At 34.2% G+C, this 20592-nt stretch overlaps 1 protein-coding gene across 8 annotated transcripts in view; it reads right to left on the bottom strand.

The window, feature by feature from the left end:
• Positions 1-20592, bottom strand: part of CLIP-190 (Cytoplasmic linker protein 190) — a 242731-nt gene that overhangs the window by 29699 nt on the left and 192440 nt on the right. For 4 of the 8 annotated variants that reach the window (XM_071590881.1, XM_071590879.1, XM_071590886.1 and 1 more), the window contains 7 exons: positions 19714-19935; positions 19084-19285; positions 17816-18059; positions 16128-16181; positions 9126-9266; positions 7964-8128; positions 4123-4143 (listed from right to left, as the gene is read on the bottom strand). In XM_071590881.1, the coding sequence (XP_071446982.1) occupies positions 4123-4143; positions 7964-8128; positions 9126-9266; positions 16128-16181; positions 17816-18059; positions 19084-19285; positions 19714-19935 (1049 nt within the window). The remainder of the gene's footprint in view (positions 1-4122; positions 4144-7963; positions 8129-9125; positions 9267-16127; positions 16182-17815; positions 18060-19083; positions 19286-19713; positions 19936-20592) is intronic. The other 4 variants (XM_071590880.1, XM_071590883.1, XM_071590885.1 and 1 more) reach the window with 4 other exon arrangements.

The raw sequence follows: 20592 nt of genomic DNA, 5'->3' as shown, positions 1-20592 counted from the left end.
TATACCCTTAGACCGGGGGGGGGAAGGGGGGGAGGAAAATTGGGGGGAAGGAAAGATAAAAAGGGTGGGGGCTGGGGAGGAGGATGGTGGGGGAGGGGGTTGGGCAAGGCGCGCTTGTGGGTGGAGAGCCAGGCGGAATAGAATGAGTGGGTAATGGAGGGCCGTGGGAGAGGGGGGGGGGGAAGGAGTCCCTACCGGATTATCCCTTTACTGGGAGTCCCCAGCGGGGGGGGGAGGTTGTGGAATTTTTAGGTTCACTATGGATATCTCGGAGGGAAAGGTTAAGGAGAGGGGAATGGGAGGTGTACAATAGGTCATTAACAATAATTTTTTCCTTGGAGCGAACATATTTTAAAATTTCCAGTTGCTCTAAAGCGTCAAGTCTATACCCTTTCTTCTCAACATGTAATATTTCTAGCTGAAAGGCACTCTGGTGGTGGTTGTCCAGCAAATGTTTAGCAAAATGCGAAGATGGCTTTTGGTTCCGCACACAGGCCTGGTGTTCCTTCACTCGCGTACAGAATTTCCTTCCTGTTTGACCCACGTACACTGCATCACACTCACAACGTAACATATACACACCGCTCTTTTCTCCTTCTAAAATTTTGTCCTTTGCGTGTGAGAGCAGGTTTTTAAGGCTTGATTTATTATAATAAGCGATTTTTAACTTATCTTTTGGTAGCAATTTGTAAATTTTTTTCCAGGTTTCACCCAGATACAGGATTCTCCGCCATTTGGCAGAGGAATCTTGTAGTGGCTGGGATTTATAAATTCTGTCAATTGCCTGTTTTTTTATTTTTTCTAAATATAGTTTATCAATTAATTTATCATCGTAGCCGTTATTACGTGCTATTAATTTAATTGTTGACAGTTCTTTCTTGAAATTGCATAGAGACAAAGGAATGCTTATCAGTCGGTGGATCATAGAGTGGAAGGTGGACAGTTTCTGGGAAAAACAGTGCCTTGAGTTACAATGAATAACTTGGTCTGTGTATGAAGTTTTCCGGAAAATGGAGAATTCCAAGTGATTTTTAACTTTTGAAATATTTAAGTCAAGTTAACCTTTCCCTCCGAGATATCCATAGTGAACCTAAAAATTCCACAACCTCCCCCCCCCGCTGGGGACTCCCAGTAAAGGGATAATCCGGTAGGGACTCCTTCCCCCCCCTCTCCCACGGCCCTCCATTACCCACTCATTCTATTCCGCCTGGCTCTCCACCCACAAGCGCGCCTTGCCCAACCCCCTCCCCCACCATCCTCCTCCCCAGCCCCCCCCCCCTTTTTATCTTTCCTTCCCCCCAATTTTCCTCCCCCCCTTCCCCCCCCCCGGTCTAAGGGTATATATATGTTGGTCGCCTGTATGTCTGCACCTGAAGATGACATTGTACGTCGAAACCCGGGTCGTGTGTTTGTGAAATAAATCTGTGGAATTACAAAGTATTATTTTATCCGCTTAAGAATGAACCGATTCCATAAAATAACGCCTGAAACCATCGATTATGGATTATTCTATTGCAAATTAAGCACATTACATTTTGGAATTTCAAAATTAATTGGGCACCAGAAGAGCACCTTTCAAATAAAATTTAATGTCATTTTTATTTTTATGACCATTTATAAAATGAGAAATTATTCTGATTTTCATTTTTATTCATTTATGATAACATTATAATAATAATCTTGTGAAAAATGGGAATAATAAAAACCATGTCTGAACAATCTAAATTTCTTATAATATTAAATGCAATCAAAACGATGATGATAAATAACTTGTGCACGATAACTAACACTGGACAACTGTTTCATGCATTTCTCATGCTAGTGATAATCCGACCAAGACATAAAACAACAAAACTAGTCAATCATTTTCCTTCATGCTGATTAGGGAATTATTTGAAATTTGGTTTGGAAAATACCACATAATTTCAAAAGAAAAGTTTTAAGGAATTAATATAATTTAAATCAATTAATGGAAATCACTAATGCATTATTAATAAATGTTATGGAAAAACTCTTCGCTGAGATGAGGCATCAAAACTACAGCTGTCCTATTCCCAGTCAGATACTTAGCTATTTTAAAAATACATATCTTCTTCTAGTTTCTTTAAATATTTTGGCTTCAGATTTAATTCAATTCATACAACCACAGAGTTATCTTGATCATGCTTTCTGTACCAGTACTGGAAGTGATCAAGATGTCTTAACCCACTGACTTATCAATGATTACAACATAAGGAAGCAAAAGGGGACCTTGATTGACTCATGAATGAGATGATAATGTTCTGTGATTCACAGTAAGCAGTGAATGTTCACTTTCTTTAAGTGAATATTGCAAAACAAATTTGGAGAGAGTGAAACATGAGAATGGAATCATCCTATGGGCAGTCAGATACCTTACCCTTGGACTACCTAGCATCCTATTTTGGAGTAATTTTTCATATATATCCACTTAACATGCCCAATCTGTCACAGATAAGTCTAGAGTGAGCAAAGAAGGAAAATGCTCCTTACATACTGCAATGTAAGTAACCTAATCTTTGAAAGGAAATTATTGACTTGGTAATTCCACAAATTTTCATGTTATTTTAATATGTTATGCAAATTCCATATAGTTATGACGGAAACAACAAACCTTATCTTGTTGAGCTACATAGTTGCTAATTAGAAAATTCATTTGATTCTTGTGTATGCTGCCATCAAAGATGGAAACATTGTTTCAATTACTTAAAGTCTGATGAAAAACTACATTGAAAAATAAAGCAAGAAGGCTAAGAGCATTTTCACTGTGAGCTTGCATATTGTATCACGACTACTCCTACAGCATACAAATATTCCCAACCAGCATAGCCTATTCCAATCATAAATAACTTTTGAATATTAATAATTTGGTATAATTATAGTCAAAACAACACCAATTGTTTTCCATAACATTCTAATCTAATCTAATGGTTCAACTACCTATCAGAATAATTTTATGTTTCAGTTAACATATCTATTTAGGGCTGGTTGCCTTTAAGTAAATGAATAAACAAGCAATGGAAAACTTCCTTCTAAACCCATCTATGTCACATAGGTATTCACGAATATTAAATTTGGTTCTACATTGAAAATGTCAATCAGAGCTTGGTATGGCCTAGTGCCTAGTGGGTAGAGAATTCTGTTTTTGACTGGAAGGTTCCTGGCTAAAATCTTGGGCCTTTGTAAACCCTCGTCTTAAATTGGAGCAATGTTGAATTATGAATCTCATTATATGCCTTGGGGCTTCTAAGAGACCTCTCCCATCCTCAATGAAAACTAACTCTCAAGTTGAACACTGAGATATATAGCATTCATACACGAATGAGATAATCTATCTGCACAAGTTCATGTGTACTTGGAAGGTAAAATGGCATATGATAAGCCTAAATATATTAAAGATGTTTGGCATTTTATCTTTCAAAACTTCCTGCTTGTGTAATACCACTAGATAAATGATTCAAGTTATTAAAGTTATTATTTTCTGTAAAACAAACTCAGTCACTTTTTTAAAATTAAATTTGAATGCTGAAAGAGAATGGTTCAACAACTAACACTATAATAATGCATGCAATACATACATATATGAATTACCAACCATGCATTAGCATTTTTACAATTGAAATTTATTTGACAAACTGAACAATCTAAAAAAGAATGCAAAATCTTTATTACCAACCATGCAGTGGAGTTAGACATACAAATATGCATGAAAAAAATGAGTTTAGATTATAACAGATAAGAGCTACCATTCAAGGACAGTGACAAATTTTTATTGTTTGCTTATGATTGTGGATGAGATGTGAATGATTATTATACATGGCATGCACTTATACCTGATTACTGTGTTTGGCATTCACGTCCTCTATATGCTCACACTTATACATGTCCCAGATTTGACACAGAAAATAGCTTAAGTTATGTGAGTGATCGAATTTTACCAAAGACGCTCATGAAAATGAAAACATATGACAGGACAGCAAGTTAGAAAAAGAGTGTTTCATGGCACATGAGACATGGAAGAGATTGATGAGGATGACATTCAACGGCACATGGCTACATTCAAAGAGTGGAATAACTTTTTTACTCATCTGTATACACACTCACTTGGCGTTCCTGTCTCCTCTTCTGAAAATAAAAATATAGCAATGATGGGCATTTTTACATGAAGTTGAAATGAAGCTTAAAACAAAGCATTTTCACTTGATGAAATACTAGTAATATATAAAATAAAACTGAGAAAAAAATGAGCATTGACCTTTGCCAAAAAAACAAATATAAAGAGAAAAAACATTTTAGGCTAATGCCAACAGTTTTACATACATTTCTATTGCTAATAAACATGATGAAACGATTTGTCTTCCATGATGGTCTTCTCATTCAAAATTTAAAATTCAGTGGCTCATCAAGACAATATTCTATGCTTTCGATTGTTATAGCACCATATTATAAATGGGAAATAAAAAATTGTACATTGAAGAAAATGTTTCATCTGCTTAAATTGCAATTATTCCTTAATTAAAAAATGGAATCACAATAAACCCTTGATATAATGGACCTAGAATAGGATATAATTGAACATTAAAATAGAGACTGATATCCAACATGTGAATAGAAAAATCCAACAAACAATGAGGCACCATACAATGGCGAAATGTAGTTCATGGGGAAAATGGTTGCTTTTCACACATTACATAGTTCATATATCACTACAAGCTTTGTAGTTGGCTGATTCTCATCTCTTGCCAAGTTGCATCATTACATTTCAGTAGATTGAACTGCATTTGTGCCATTTACAACCATCCCCTATTAAATACATATATTATAAGTCTAGACAAGGTGGTTGGAGGTGCAGATACTTAAAATATTTTGCTTTGCAGTAAAATAATGAATTCTCTGTTTTTAAGTTTCTTTGACTAGTTTCATTCCTTCCATGGCTTCAAAGGAGGACATATTATGATACTGGAAAAATTACTGTGCAATACCTCATTTCTTCTTTCTGATTTACTAGAAAAGCATTTTTTATTTAATATTGGCAGAGGAGTTGGTTTTTATGTAGATTTCAACATTTGAAATTAAAAATTGAGGAAAATATCAAAATTTATATTGTTTTTCAACCTATCCATTCTCATGCTATTTATTTTGTCCCAACATTAATAATCCCAAATGTCCTCATTCAGTTCACATCTTATATTTTAACAAGAAGTATCTAGTGATGGAAAAAACTAAAAAAACAAGAAAAAATATTGCATGGAAATATTAATGATTGTTCATAACCATCATAATCAAGTTTTGGTGGTGCCATTGAATTACCTAGGTAAAATGAGTGTTAATGAATTCACTATTATTGCCTTTCTTTGCCGATTATATCCAGGGTTTACTGCATTTAAAAGCTAAATACCTGCAGAAAGGAAAAAAAGCTGAACCATAATAAAACACGATAATTGTGGAAATGACCCCAAAGCACATTATAGTAAACATAGAATTTCAATGCAAATGAGATGAGAAGCTTAACAATGATAAAGCAGGATATTTGATAGTGAAAATGATCACAAAAAACAGAATGATAAAAACTCTTGTGCAAAATAACAGTAATATCATTGCAAAATAACCAGTATCCCAATGCATGGTGAATTTTTTTACATTTCAATATGGAAGTGAGTGCTCTTTACCATCAATATGAGGAGTGCTAACATGTGCACTTGGATGGACGGAAGATTTCAGTGGCATGGCACTTTTAATGAAACCGAGTCTCCAGTGTTTATGGTTGCATGCATCCCACCTCTCTCTGTTCCCAAACATCCTACCCTCCCCCACTTCACTTTCCCTTCCTTGATGATGTAACTCCATGCATGCATAACAGGCTAACACATGCCACTGAGGGCTGCATGCCAGTTTGGGTACCAATTGAAATAAGCAGCACAACATTGGCCAACTGGCAAATATTCCAGCCAAAGAATCTGAATGGCATTCACCAGAGCTATCCAGTATAGGCAAATGGAAAATTTCATTAAACAAACAAAATAATATGTATTTTGATCCATGCCACCGTGCAGATACATTTAGTGGCAGCTATGCTAGTGCTACTACCTAGATATCTGTGTATTCAAGTAGCCAAAAAATTAATTGATCCAATGATCCAAAAATTATCCATTCGTAAGTGTGGTTACCCAGATCCTTTTCTGGGATCTGAGATTTTGAATTCCAAGAATCCATGAGGTACTTGAGTCCATTACTTCCAACCCATTGCTGAGATTGCTTGGATTACCCAAGCTTCATACAGGATAAAAATCATAGAAGTAGTCTTTAAATCCATCATATCATGCCCTTATTCATATTGCTAATTTAGTTTAGCAAATTTGATATGCACAAAGACTGATATATTCACAGATTACATGAAATTTTCCACTTATAATTTCACTGCAATAGTTAGTCATAAACTAGTGGATTTCCCATCAGATCTGAAATGACAGACCCATTCTTTCAGTCCATTCCTACATAACCAGAATGAAGGGAGGTATATTTCATCAACGAACAATGCCAAAATATTTAATCCAACATATCAGTCACACAGATGGACAAAACTGATCGTCAGTTCCCAACATCAGGTAGCTCCAATGTGCCTAGTTTTAAGTTTGACAGAACAAAATGGTACTTTAAATATTTCAGATCTGGATTACATGCATTGTTATTTAGTCTAATTAATTACTGGCATTTGGAAAACTGCTGTTTTTAAGGAATATTATGAAGTTATCATATCCACTTTGCCTGAGATTTTTATTAAGATATTTTGCCATAAGTTGGTCAGTCTATAACATCTCTGAGAATATTATTTGACAACTCTATAAGCCCCTGTTTTTTCTTTATTTTGAGGCTAGACGTAGCACAGAAGGCCACAGAAAACTTGGGAAGTGCTTCAGGGATCTACGGAATATGTAAACACTATAATTATTTCATTCATTTCTATGCTAGGTTTGTTTTAATTTCTATTTTCAACTGATTACTCTACAGCCTGATGGTTCAGTGCCTAAGTATGTATATTTGATCAGATTTCAAAGGTATGGATGATATGAGATTTGGACTGTCAGATCCGTACCGCTGGCATCTTCCACTAATTGGCAGTTAAGCTGACAAATTTAATTTCTTGAGGACAAATCTAATGGGAAATCCACTCGGGTATGAATAGGTATTGACTGATTCAGGCAAAGGAAACCTTGCCCTCATGATATCCATAGTAGTCCATGCATCTTGACAAGATGGCAGGTTTAAAGTATAAAGTTTCTAAAGTATTTCTCAATCAGAAAACCATTTCGTAACATCGCTGTTGACTGGAGTAAAGTCCTTCATTGACCAAACTCATCCCTATGACTGTAGTTTCCCCACCTCTAAACTAACGCATACTGAGCTGTACAATGATAATAAATGTTGATGTTCTTCATTACTAGTTATTAACTGGGGCTATCTCTGGATCCACAGTAAACTCTTCCTCATCACCAAGACTGGGTGCCCAAAAAAAACAATATTTTATTCCTGGAATCACTTTTCATTTTAATTTCCTTGTCCTAATTTTCCAAATTTGGTAATAAAATATACCTATCATAAAATATAGATACATTATTATGCCATAAATGAGTATGCTGAAATATTTTTGAGATTAGTACACTGTATCCAGTAAACAATGACTAAAACAAAATCTACTAAAAATGGACCTGGTATTTAAAAAATTAGTATCTCTCATGATATATATAACATTTAGTCTAATTTAAATTGAATATGCTGTGGACTCTGGGCAAAAAAAATCCTGAATAAATAAACAACAATGGAGTATGTCAAAGGGCAATAACTGTCACAATGCTATAAAAGTAGAGTAGTTATTTTAATGCAATTGACTTATGAAAATATTTAATAAAATCAAGGAAATGTGCACTATATTAATCATTCTCCTCACCTCCATGTCTATCTTGGCAATTGAAGCTTCCTCGAATCGAAATTGCAAATCCTCCATCCTCCTCCTCTCTTCCTCAAGCTGAGCAGCAAGTTCTCTCTTGTCCAGCTCAACACCCGAGAGCATCAGTTGTACATCCTGCAGCTGGGCTTGCATCTGCTCTTGGTACTACATAAATGAAGATGAAAAAAGAAGGTGAACACTACATCAATGATAGATAAATAAAATTTGCCAAGCTATTAATATTGCTCTCTTATGCAACAAATTATACAGTGCATCTGAGTTTGATGAGCAATCATCATATTTGTAAGCTATCCGGAAAACTTGAAAATAAATGATTAACAAATGTCCATCATCTCTCTTACACAGATGGGCGATCTCAGATTCTTTCGGAACCCACATTAGTCTAGCCTTGTAATAATACTTTGTCCATACTTGTAGACATGGAGAAAAATGCAGAAAATAAGTTTCACAGAGAGGATAGTTAATTCTAAAGTTTTAAATATGTTGAGCAAAGAGAGGAAGTTGCCAGGAGAATATGAAAAGGCAGGAGTAGGTAGCGCAATATTGAAAGGTAGTTTAAGGTTGAAGACGATAGAAAGGAGAACAAATAGGTCAGCAAGGTAGGAGAACGAAGAGAATAGGCGTTTGGCAAGCATGAAGGCAGATAGAAGTTACAAGGAACTAAAAAAAGGAAATAATGAAGGGCTAACAAAGGGAAGCTCTCGCAGAATGGAGAGGACAGTATTTTTAGGGACCAGTTTAATGATAAAAAATACCATACTTAATATCTAAAAGCTATTCATTTCAAACAAAAAAGGAAAACATCTACATCAAAATGTAATTCAAACAATGAATGCACTGTGTCAAATTAGTTTTCAATGGAGCTTTTATCCACTGCCTAACACACTGAACATTGACTGAAAAATAGTAGAACTTATCCTCTCTTGAAAGAAGTAATTTTGGCGAATAATATCATAGCTGTTTTCACTCTTTACTCCCTGAACATTTAAAGCCCCTTTAAACAGTTCAAACGAAACACAAATAGTGAGTCCAAGTAATAACATCAGGCTTCTACTGAGCATGTTACAGAAATATTTGTTCGGGCACAAGTCAAAAAATAATTCAGTTCATCCCCGAAAATGCTAAATTAAGCATTCATTACATGCTCAAACTCCAGTTTGAGGTTAGACAGCTTCTGTTCAGCATCATCCACCTGGCTTGCTGCACGAGTGACCTCTGCCCTCTCCAACTCCCTCTCCTTCAAAAGCTGCTCAATATATTGCTCCTTATCCCTGAGTGTGTTCTAGGTAAAGAGGGAGGTACAATAATTTCACTGAAATGTCACCAGGTATAAGTAAGCACTTGAATATAACTCAGCCAAAAAAATCTGAATAATTCACTAAGAATAAAAATGCTTTAACTTCTAAAAATAACTTTCAAAATCATTTAGATTAGTCACAAGATTTCAATGCACGATTCAATGTATGTGCTGCCATATAATTATATAAACCACCTTAATATATGTTTAAATTATAGATTTGATCTAAAAGTATTGTATTTTCCACTAATGGAAATGCCAAATATGAGAAAATGGCATGAAATGATAATTAATGCCATCTTACAGAAAAATAAATCAAATATGTTGATGTAGTTCTGCTATAATTACATATTGCCACAGGCATGATGGTATGCAACTACAATCGTTGCTAAAAATATTTAATTAGTTTTTACACCTACTGTAAAGATTTTCCTGAGTAGGTGGCTAACTACATATTAACATTATGGCATGAATTACTTCATTTTATATACAGTATGCTAAAATAAAATTAATTTTAGAAAACAAAAGATGACCCAAATATTAAATACACATGCTATAGTACATAAATACAAAGGACAAAAATACTGGTACTGGATTTCAATATTGAATTATTCAAGTCAAATTCTCCATGCATATCCAATAAAGTTCATTTGAAGAATTGGTATCATAATATTCAAAATAAGTACTCCATTCACAAGTTCTTTACCATCATAATAAATTCACAATGTTCAATTTCATTTTTATGAAGCAAATGTTTGACCACTTTCTCACTCTTCAAAGCATTTATAATATTCAACAGCACAAATTTAAAAGCTTCCAACAAAATCTACACACTCGTGGCCAATAAACAATCACATCTTTGCTTCAATTAAGTATGCAGTACTTCTGAACATGTCTGTGACCTTTTGTAAGGCAATTTAGACTCAAGGTTAAATCACAAAATAAGTGAAAGGGAGCATCCTCTCAACAACTCAAAAATCAAGAATTAATCAATGCACAGGAAAAAGCCCCAATCAAGAGCTATTTAGACTTCTGCATTCTACACAAACTACCAAAGGCTCTCATTTGGTAAAGCTAGGAGATTTCTTTTCATTTGGGCCATTTTATCCATTAAATGATAATAAAATGCATCCTAATGAATGCATGAACATTTACTTAATATTAATAACCAACAATAGACTAAAATTAATAATGATTTTTTTCACTGTTAAGTCATTAACAATCATCACTGGACAATCTTTCACCTTTCTTCACATTGACTTTGCTTGGCCTAATATCCACAGTTTGAAATTAGACTTTCCCCCAATGATATAGCAAGCTGCAAATGGAATATGAAGCATCAAAATGACTTGAATCATGACAAATCACAAGCTGCTTGAAAATGCATGTAGATCAGTGCTTCCAAATCCTTAAATACTTAAAACCCAGGAGGATAGGTATTTAAATATCTGAGTACTCTCTAAAACATGGGCTCACTAACCATCTCTTCTACTTGTTGCTTGTGTCCCCCATTTATTTTTACTCACCCATAGGATGAGAGCAAAGATAGGTGGATTCAGACAATTAATGAGACGCATTAGGCCAGGAGGAGAAAGTACTCGTAGTCCAAAATTGGGTTTTTTCAATGGTACTGATGTAGGACAAAGATTTTTCTAAACCCTTATGGCAAGACAACAGTTTGCCAAATTATCACGTAATTGGACTCCAACAACAACAGTAAAGAGTACTAACATTCACAATCCTGCTCAACGAAAAGCTGCTGCTGATGCATCAAACTTTTCATAGAAACAAACATAATTGAATGAAGCAACTTGAATCTTTTTCCTTGGAGGTCTCTCCAGATCTAAATACAAACTATCATCGAATAATAATAATTATAATACATTTATTCAGCTTTTTACATATTTTACATTTGTACAGATTTCATCAAGGAAGCATTCATTATTTCATAAATGCATGCTGGTGGTTATTTTGCAATTTGCATAGCATGATGCAAATTACAAAAGACTAAAATTAACTTAAACTGATACATAGTTTCCACACATAGAGTCAATTGAACAATAAAGAGCCTTATTACAGAGAAACTTTAATTTTTTCTTGAAATCTGCAGAACTTTTTTATCACAGAATACCATTTACTGCACTTCTGTAGCATTGTCTTCAATATTGGCTGAACAATCTCATGTACGTTTTACTCTATTACCCAATGGAAAAATACAAAAGAATGATACTGACATTCAGTCCAACATTCTTCAACAAGCTATTAACACTATTCAGTCAAGGGTAAATATCCTGGGTTGTAAATAATTTTTTAATGTTTAAATCAACTCCTAATAATTTATTTACTCTCTGGCTAAGCATAAAATGCTGCTGAGCCATTCTATACTTGTTTAACTTCTAATGATAATTCATAATACAATCAACATTTCTGAGGATATCCTTTGGTAATTTTTTAATTTAACTCTTACAAATTAAGAGTAGGGAACAGAAATACAATGAACAAAGCTAATCAGAATATATAGTATATGTTCCAGGTTCATTCTCTTGTGCAATCATAGCTATGCAAATAAAAATAATGTCTCCTCATTCTCTGACCAACTGCACTTTAAATGAAATGTCAGACATATATGAATGCATGGTATTTTCTAGATAAAAAAATTCCTCTTTTCTTACTTCATGGTATTCCATAATAATAATTAATTGATATGACTTTGGCAACCAAAAAAACAAATTCCTGGCATAGATTTCAATGAATAATCATCATCCACAGATTCCTTGCCTCATTCATCATTAGGAGGAGTCTTTTATTTAATGTTGCTGTAAAATTTATGGGAATTATTTATTGCTTTCTACTGTGTTCATTTTATTTCCAGGATCCTATAATGTAGTTCATTTGTAAATTTGGGCATGTAAAATATAATTCTCAACACCTGACCTTGAATACAATAAATAATATCAATTCATAGAGGGTCATGGTTTACTTAAAGATTGAAAATTGTATTATGAATGGGTGCATCCTCTGAAATTTAGCGGCCACAAAATGTGCATGCTCTGGTAACTAATTAACTCAAATTCCATAGATAAACTACACATTGCCTCCCACGCTATTTTATACTCAAATAATTCACAGAGTCCATTAACGTATTTGTAATGCAGTGCATGGATTTACCTTAGTGGTCACCTCTTATTATTACTAACACCACTAAGTACGAAGAAGATAACAAATACTATATATTTTATTTTAATATTTCCTAACTGCAGGGTCTAGCGTCCAGTAATTGAGTTCACATTTCTAAATCAAGATGCACTCCTGTCACAGAGGGCTGTCCCTCAATCCCTGTTGCATTCCTTCGCAATAACTTGCTTTCTGAAGTGCAAAAGTTGTCTTCTCAGGTGTTCCTTAGGAATGATATGAGATAAATAGATGCAAGCAGTGGGATGCAACCATTTCAGTGTAAAAATCATTTGCCTCCGGGATTCGAACCCGGATCCCTCAATGTCCGGCTGAGTGCTTTAGCCAGTAAAGCTATCGAGGCATCAGAGGGATTTAGTCAATATTCCCCTGATCTATCAACGAAAATTCCATTGCATTATAGAAATCAATCAGTTGACTGAAAATATAGAAGAATACACATGGTGAGCTTTCCTGCTCTTACCACTACTTCAAAGGTGACTGAGCTGGGGCAAGCAAAGGAAAGGGATATAAAGGGTATCAAACACTAATGGGTGATGCATACACCTACAGTAATTGTTAGAGAATTCATGGAAGGTAAAAAAGGCTTTTCCATCTTTCTTCCTTTCTCCCGTGGTGTCGTCTTCATTGCTCCCTTTCTCTCTCACTCAATGGTGGTTCAATGCTGGAATTTGATTGTGTTGATGTGCTCACTTGCCAGTTCTTCCTTTGCAAATTCCTACTTTTCAATGGCAATATCACGTTTAATTAGATGAACACAATTAATTAGTATTACAATTAGTTACAGTTGTCAACAAAATTCATTATTTCTATTTTTATAAATTTCCATTGTAACCGAATAAATAACGAGAGTTTCATTACAAATTGTCAACGATTTCAAGTTTTCAATCCTTTGCTTCCATGGCTCAGAATGCATATGTGCGTGCTTCAAGAATGTTGATTGTTACTTTCAGTTCACTAACTAATTAATACTCAATAATTCCCCAGCAATTCATATGCATGGAGCAATATGTAATCATTGCACATAACCCAATAGGTTGTTTGGATTCAATTATGATGTCAAATTCAAAGAGCATCTGCATATATATATATATATATATATACACACACACACATATATATTCATTTAAGAAAACAAAAGAGTATCCTTTAAATTCCTTTCATAAAAAGGGCTACCCTCCATCTGAAAACCTGTAGCCTGACAGGTACTGATAGCAATAGTGTGCAAAAACTTATGGCAACTCAGCATAGCTGTTTAAGCCTTAAATTCAACCCTTTTAAGTCTGCCAAATTTGCTTCTAGCTGAAAGAGGATAGTCTTTATTGAATTAGACAAGTCCATTGATCAGTACCTGGATCCAGGTGAGATTCATATGGGTGCTAAACTCAATTCATAGAATTATGGATTCCCCAGTATTTTTCCTCATAGTCTAATACCTCCATTTTTTCAAGCTATTCTTACTGCTTATTTTTAAAATTTATTACTCAATCCACAGTATCATTTCATCGATTTTTAGTGCCTCAGAAAAACTAGTACTTTACCTTTAGGCATCATATATCAGCCTTTCTCTACGCTTCATTCTACTTATGTATCAGCCACAGCTCGCATACTAGAGTGGTAATGGAAAGGTATAATTGGTATTGAATAGGTATTCCTACTATGCCAATTTTGGAATTGAGAGGAAAATAGATAGTCATTTAATTTATCCATTCCTTTTCCTTCAGTGTGCTTACTGATACTTAACTGGTAGGGTGAACATGAACAAACAAGTAAGTATAAAATGTGAGTCATAGCATTAAGGAAGAGTGATAACAAGTCAGAATCTTTCTAATCCATTCTGTAGACAAATCTTGTAGACAAATCTTCTGTAGACATGGTTCAGGTAGCCACTGCAGTAAAAAAAAGTTATTTCAAAACAAATTTGGCACTTTTGGCAAATAAATATTCTTCACTCAGGAGACAGCTTGGTGATACAACAGGTGATTCATAAGACAGGAACAAATGTATGATCTAGATGAATTTCTTCAGGAGAAAAGTGGATTTTTTTTATACTTACTTCTGAGCAATACAGCTTCACAAAATACAAGTAGAGCACCAACTTTAATTCCTCAAGCTGTATTTATATCATCAGCCAATGGATCAAGCATGCAGTATCAGCAATTGGGATGAAACCCAAATAGGAAAACTGGTAAACTTATATTAATTCTTAACTCTCTATTACCAAAAGCAAGTGTCTAAAAGCCATGAAATTCACATAGAAATTTCAAACCAATACTGTATAGCAAATCCAAATTTTTAATAGGTATATGGAACATTTCATTATGTCTTATACTGTATAATAAATAGTGTGCACATTGCTGAAGATTATTCCTAAGATGATGGTCCCATCCTTGCATGCTCAAAGAGCTGAAGATATTTTCAAATCACCTTCTGTCATCAAGCCGTAAAGAATCAAAAGGAAGTTTCATTTTCCAACAATAAGAATTTGATGAGGCCAAAGAGGACAATTCTCCTGATACCACAATTTCTCTTTATGATAAATACTGATGTATTGGCTTCTGTATATAGGTAATATGTACTAAACAAAGTGGATGGAAAAGAAAATAAACTAGTCATATGATTTGTACATTGATTCTCACATTTATATGAGCTAACTAAAGAAAGCAAACACAAATGTTTTTTTTAAAATAATGAATATATCCAACAGGCAAATGGGTATAAAAATATTTGTTTCACAAATATGAAAATATTAAGCAACAACTACTCCCCATAATAATACCACAATTACATCTCTTGCAGATTTTATAATAGTACAAAATGCTCAAAATTAGCATCAACTTTGAATTAACAGTAAAAAATGAGAAAGTTCAGCAAAAGAGAATGACGATAGAAAAAATATATTTATCAAATGACAATTGATGATATCTCTTTAACAACCTCTAAGAATACTGAGACTCATATAATACCTGAATGGAAAGTTAAGAAATTGCAAATTATACCAAGTAACAATGGAATAGTGCAATTTGAAGAGTTAATTTTGTTGAAGTGATAAGTGCTTATTTTGCATAAAAATCAACAAAACTTTTGAAACGCCAGAAAGACAAATTTTCATATGGAATTTCTCCAGAAGAATATGGAGGTTATCAAGCACTGGGCCAAGGTAAGGTTTTCGGTCCAAAATTATTACAATTGAAACACATTGATGTTCCTCTACCAAATTTGTTCACATGTTGACACATATGCATTCAAATGTACATACATAACAGTTCTGTACAGTAAAAACTAGTTATGTTTCCATGCATGCCCATAACCTTTGCTGATAAAATAACACCACAAATATATTATAAAAATCTTGAAGACAATTAGGTACATCCAAGCAAATAAATAAGATTTTATAAAAATGAAATCCAGTACAAATATATTTTTTTCCTTAAAATTAGTATGAAGCATGAAAAACTTTAAATTATCCAAAATACTAAATTAGGCAAAAATACAAATTCCAGTAGCTTGTACTATCACAGTTAGAATGTTATCCAGCAGTGTTTAAAATCATTTATATACATGATGATGCCATGATGAGAGTAGCATCTCTTCCAGATCATGGTGAGAAGGCAATACCCTGGATCACTCAGCATACAAGCCTTAAATGCCTACCTGTAATGTTGTCTGCATTGTGGTCGCTGTAGGCGTTGTGCGAGTACTTGGTTTCTGAAATGTGACAATGGTAAATAATGATAAAGGCAAAATAATTTTTTTCGAGAAGTTATCACAAATTGGTTGAATAAGATTAAATATAATTCTTACATGCATTGTAAATTATAATCAATCTGGAAAGTTCATCAAACAAGAAGTTTAGCCCAAACAATGCAATTGAGCCCAATGTATGCAATTGAGGAGACAAAAGAAATGACCTTCTGCCAATTAAATTGAGGTAAGAAATCTTCTGTTTAAAGGAAGACTAAAATTCCTTTCATTCAAAGGAATATTTACAAATAAAAATTATCGATTAATTAAGGTTTGAATCCCTCACCAAGATATATAACTAAAATTTCCACCAATGTGTTTATATCATGTGTTAGGTGGGAATGCAAAATCCATTCAATTCATGCAACAATCCAAGAAAAATTTTCTTGCTAGCAAAATCCATTATTATTATTAATAATCCTTTTGATAGTAAATTAACTGATTTTTCACTATAGTATAACTCAGGGTTTAATCCATATTATAGAAGTTTCAAATAATTTAGGTAAGTACTTTGAATCACACAACAATATCATTGTAATTTAGAATGAACATTTACATAAAGAATACAATTTTAATACTTCCAAAACCTGGAAATTCTACACACAAGATATCTAAAGATTTATAAAAGATATCCTCATGCAATATATGAATAAGACAAAATGCCTCTTCCAATGTAAAGGTAAAAAACAAGCATGCCAACAAAAAAATTAAAGTATAAATGACAAAAATAAAAACCAACCAAAAGTAAAGATTTATAATAGAATTCTGTATTCATGCCATTAAGTTTCAGTGAAAAGTTTAAAGTGAATTACTTTTAAGGAAAAATCATGAAGGCTAAACATACCTACACAGGCATAACACAAATTCAAAAGAGCATTCCAGTAAACAACATGAAGTTTAATGACAGCCAAAATTAAAATAAAATGAATGGTAATAAAAATAAGCGGCATAACTATTCACACAGGTAACCAGATAACCCCATAAACTCCCTTTTGGCTGGTTTCTTGCTTGTTTTTAGGCATGGGGAATGGATGTGGCCTGGGAAACTATCCTGAACAGTAAAAAAATAAATTATGATAATTCTGAAAAGATCAGTGTCGACTTGCCATCATCATGGAACATGAAATTCAGTTTATCAAAGTTTATATATATATATATATATATATATATATACACACACACATATATATATTCATATACATGAATAAAAGGATTACTATTATTTTTTTTGCTTTATACTCTTTATGTATTTGGTAAATGCAAACATGTCTACCATATAATAAAATATTTTCCACAAGAAAAAATTTATCTGCAGAGAAAATGGAGCACAAAAAATGAACATTATTGTGCTGCCACAGAAGTATCTATAGGGGTCTTTGAAATTCAGCTCTGATAAAAATTTGAGGAACAATGAAGAAAAATACCTCGCAAACATGTGAATTGAGCATGAATTCATTAAATCGAATGATTTTTCTGGAAATTTTTAATCTTCCCATGAATTCATCTCATTCTTTTGAAAACTATGATGGCATGTCACGAACTTGTCCAGGATTATGTCAGAAAGAGGTGATAATTCAAGCAAGAAGGTACAGCCATACCTGTCCCAATGAATTGACTCCGAGCCTTACCCTCGGAGCAGGTGATCTTACTGCTGAGGAGGTAGATCCTGCTGTAGAGGCCACTGACTCCCTAGAGCCTCTCCTCTTCAGACTGCTGGTACTGTTGGCATTTGTGTGGTGCACTGAGCACACTCCCCTCCTCATGCCAGCACCAGACGAAGGTGAGCGACTGATCTTGGCTACCGGTGCAAAGAGTCCATACTTGGGCATGCACTCAAAATATCTGAAAAGGTAATGTATCAAAAGTCTTCTTCTCAGGGAGTGCAGTATTAAGCTTCATCAAATAGCTATTATCAAGTAAATTAACACCAGTTTAAACAAAGTTCTTTACTTCTGTAACCTTATAATTCAGATTTTTCTATGCCAAATAAAGCACTTTCTAGTTACACACTCAAGCTACAACTCAAAATGTAGCTCGACAATTTTTTCTGTATCACTAAGGCTAACTGCAATGGACTTCAATTTTTAGATTGCCTTTAACTAAGAGTCATTCCATCATTCCCTGATAACCTGATGGCTAAGAATATTCCATAATGTATTCATGATATCAATGTTGCCAATGTAAATAGAGTTATTTTGATTAAGGCTTACAGAATAGGCTTCTATGTACAATTTTTTCTCTCTTTATTCACTTTCGAAACAATCTGTTCTTTTTTTCATCAATCAACCATTCAATCGACAAGTTTCCTTACACTATTAACAGAGTTTTTCCCTTTTAAAAGTCTTAACAGCTGCTAAATTACCCTGAGAATTGAATGCCATCGTTGTCCTCTGACATAATGCACTTTTTTGCCATATTTTTACTAAATGAATCAGAAACTATCCATAGGTTTTATATTTCTTCATTTAAAAAGGCGATTATTAACCACTTCCAGCTCATATTAATTAGCTATTTTTGATAAAATGGTTCCAGATCATGTTCCCAAGTGTAGAAAACCATATGCAAATTGTGGTCTTTGTTAAAAGCAAGTAAATAAGTTTAGAGCAAATAAGGAAAAATTAAGATTCATCATTTGCCCTCAAAAGTTGAAAGCCTTGTTTCCTATCAACTTTACCCAAAAAGGATAATCTACCTATGATAACCATAAAGAGGATTATATGGATAAATGCCCATAAGACAATTATTAGATATCACGCTACCTGAGTAACACTGGAATATTAGTTTATGTCCACCTGATCATTCTGTTCAGAATATTACACCTTATCTAGTTTTGATGAAATGCTAGTTGCACCCTCTTTCCTCACACCTTTTATTTCCAACTGAGCCATCATTCTTGCCCACAGGATCATCCAATTCCACACCTGCCCACATGCCCGTAGCAAACTCTGTGGTGCCAATGTACCGAAGGACTCCAGCCTTTGAACCTTGACTGCTCATCACAATTACACGCTCTCCAACACGAGGCTCTTGTTGAGTGGGAGAAGGCAGGCCGATGGAATTTGTCAAGTCTGAAGGGAGTAGCAGTCAAATTAAAGAAAATGCATAGGATACATAAATTATATAAGGAATCAGGAAAGAAAAGGGCTGAGGGTTTGTTAAATATCCAAGTAGAGCAGATTATTCGGCGGGGAGTGGAAGGGAATGGATTCTTCAAACTGTTTTTATGGAGAAAGAAATTTCAAGGGGCTCAAAAAGACTGATTTTATCAAGAGCTATATTTTGCTGAAGAGATTAAGAATTTTAGAGAACTTTAGATAGTATTCAGGGTTAGTTAAAAATCCCTCACTTTACCCAAAGACACGTATTAAGGTAAACTTTTATCTAGTATCCCAAAACATTGGTAAATAAAACTTAATCCAATCTTGGGTGATGCACAAATTTAAACTGTTAGAGGGAGATATATGTCATAAGATTGTGACTTGAATATGTGACGCACCGTGAGGGGTGGGGCTTGGAGACAATTTATTATCTCCTCGGAGGCTGCCAGTGTGGGAGAGGGCAGAGGATGGTCTCCTTGAGAGAGGAGATGTGGGCTCCACATCTCCTTCACCCACCACCATTAGAGGTGTTCGCGTAAGACGAGTAAGACGTGAGAAAACACCCTTCTTTGCCTCACACTGGAAATAGCGGATACCAGCCACTGAGCCATCGTTCTTTCCTAGAAGTAAAGGAGGAAAGAGAAAAGGCTTATTACATGGATAATTGCCCATTGATATGGATAAGTACTGTATATGACTGTGAATGACAAAGACATTACATTCATGAGGAATTAAAAATGATTTACTGGCAAGCCATTATCAGCATATGAACAATACTTGTACTGCTCTCATTATCAATATGAATATGGCAGTCAATATGAGAGGGCCTGTCACAGGCCAAGTCATCAATGAAATGCCAAAAAACAGAGAACCTAGAGACGGCAGATTTTTGAGAAACAACAACAGAGAGAATGATCATGAGAGGAAGAAATTTAATGCATGTAGTTTCAGGGTCAATAAAATTCCAGATTCACTAACTTCCTTGACTTTTAAAAGTTTTATGGGCACAAACTTAAATTTTACGAATTACAATTTGGTTGAGGCAACTAATAGCAATGGAATTTTGGCAATTTAATACTGAATTTCATTGGTTCCAGGAGTACATACCCAATTGCAGGCATTTTAGAAGAATTTCCAAAAGTAAAATGGATTTACTCAATGATTCACTTTGACCATTCAACAAACAAATACTCATACTTTTAATCAACTGGAATAATTCCTTTAAAGATATACTTTTTAATATACTGCTTTTTATGATACATTTTTTTAGGATACTA

This window comes from Hetaerina americana, unplaced genomic scaffold, assembly GCF_022747635.1.
Source record: "Hetaerina americana unplaced genomic scaffold, ioHetAmer1.1.p SCAF_4, whole genome shotgun sequence".
Lineage (NCBI taxonomy): Eukaryota > Metazoa > Arthropoda > Insecta > Odonata > Calopterygidae > Hetaerina > Hetaerina americana.
The sequence above is the reverse complement of the archived record's forward strand: the minus strand, read 5'-3'. Positions and strand labels throughout refer to the sequence as shown.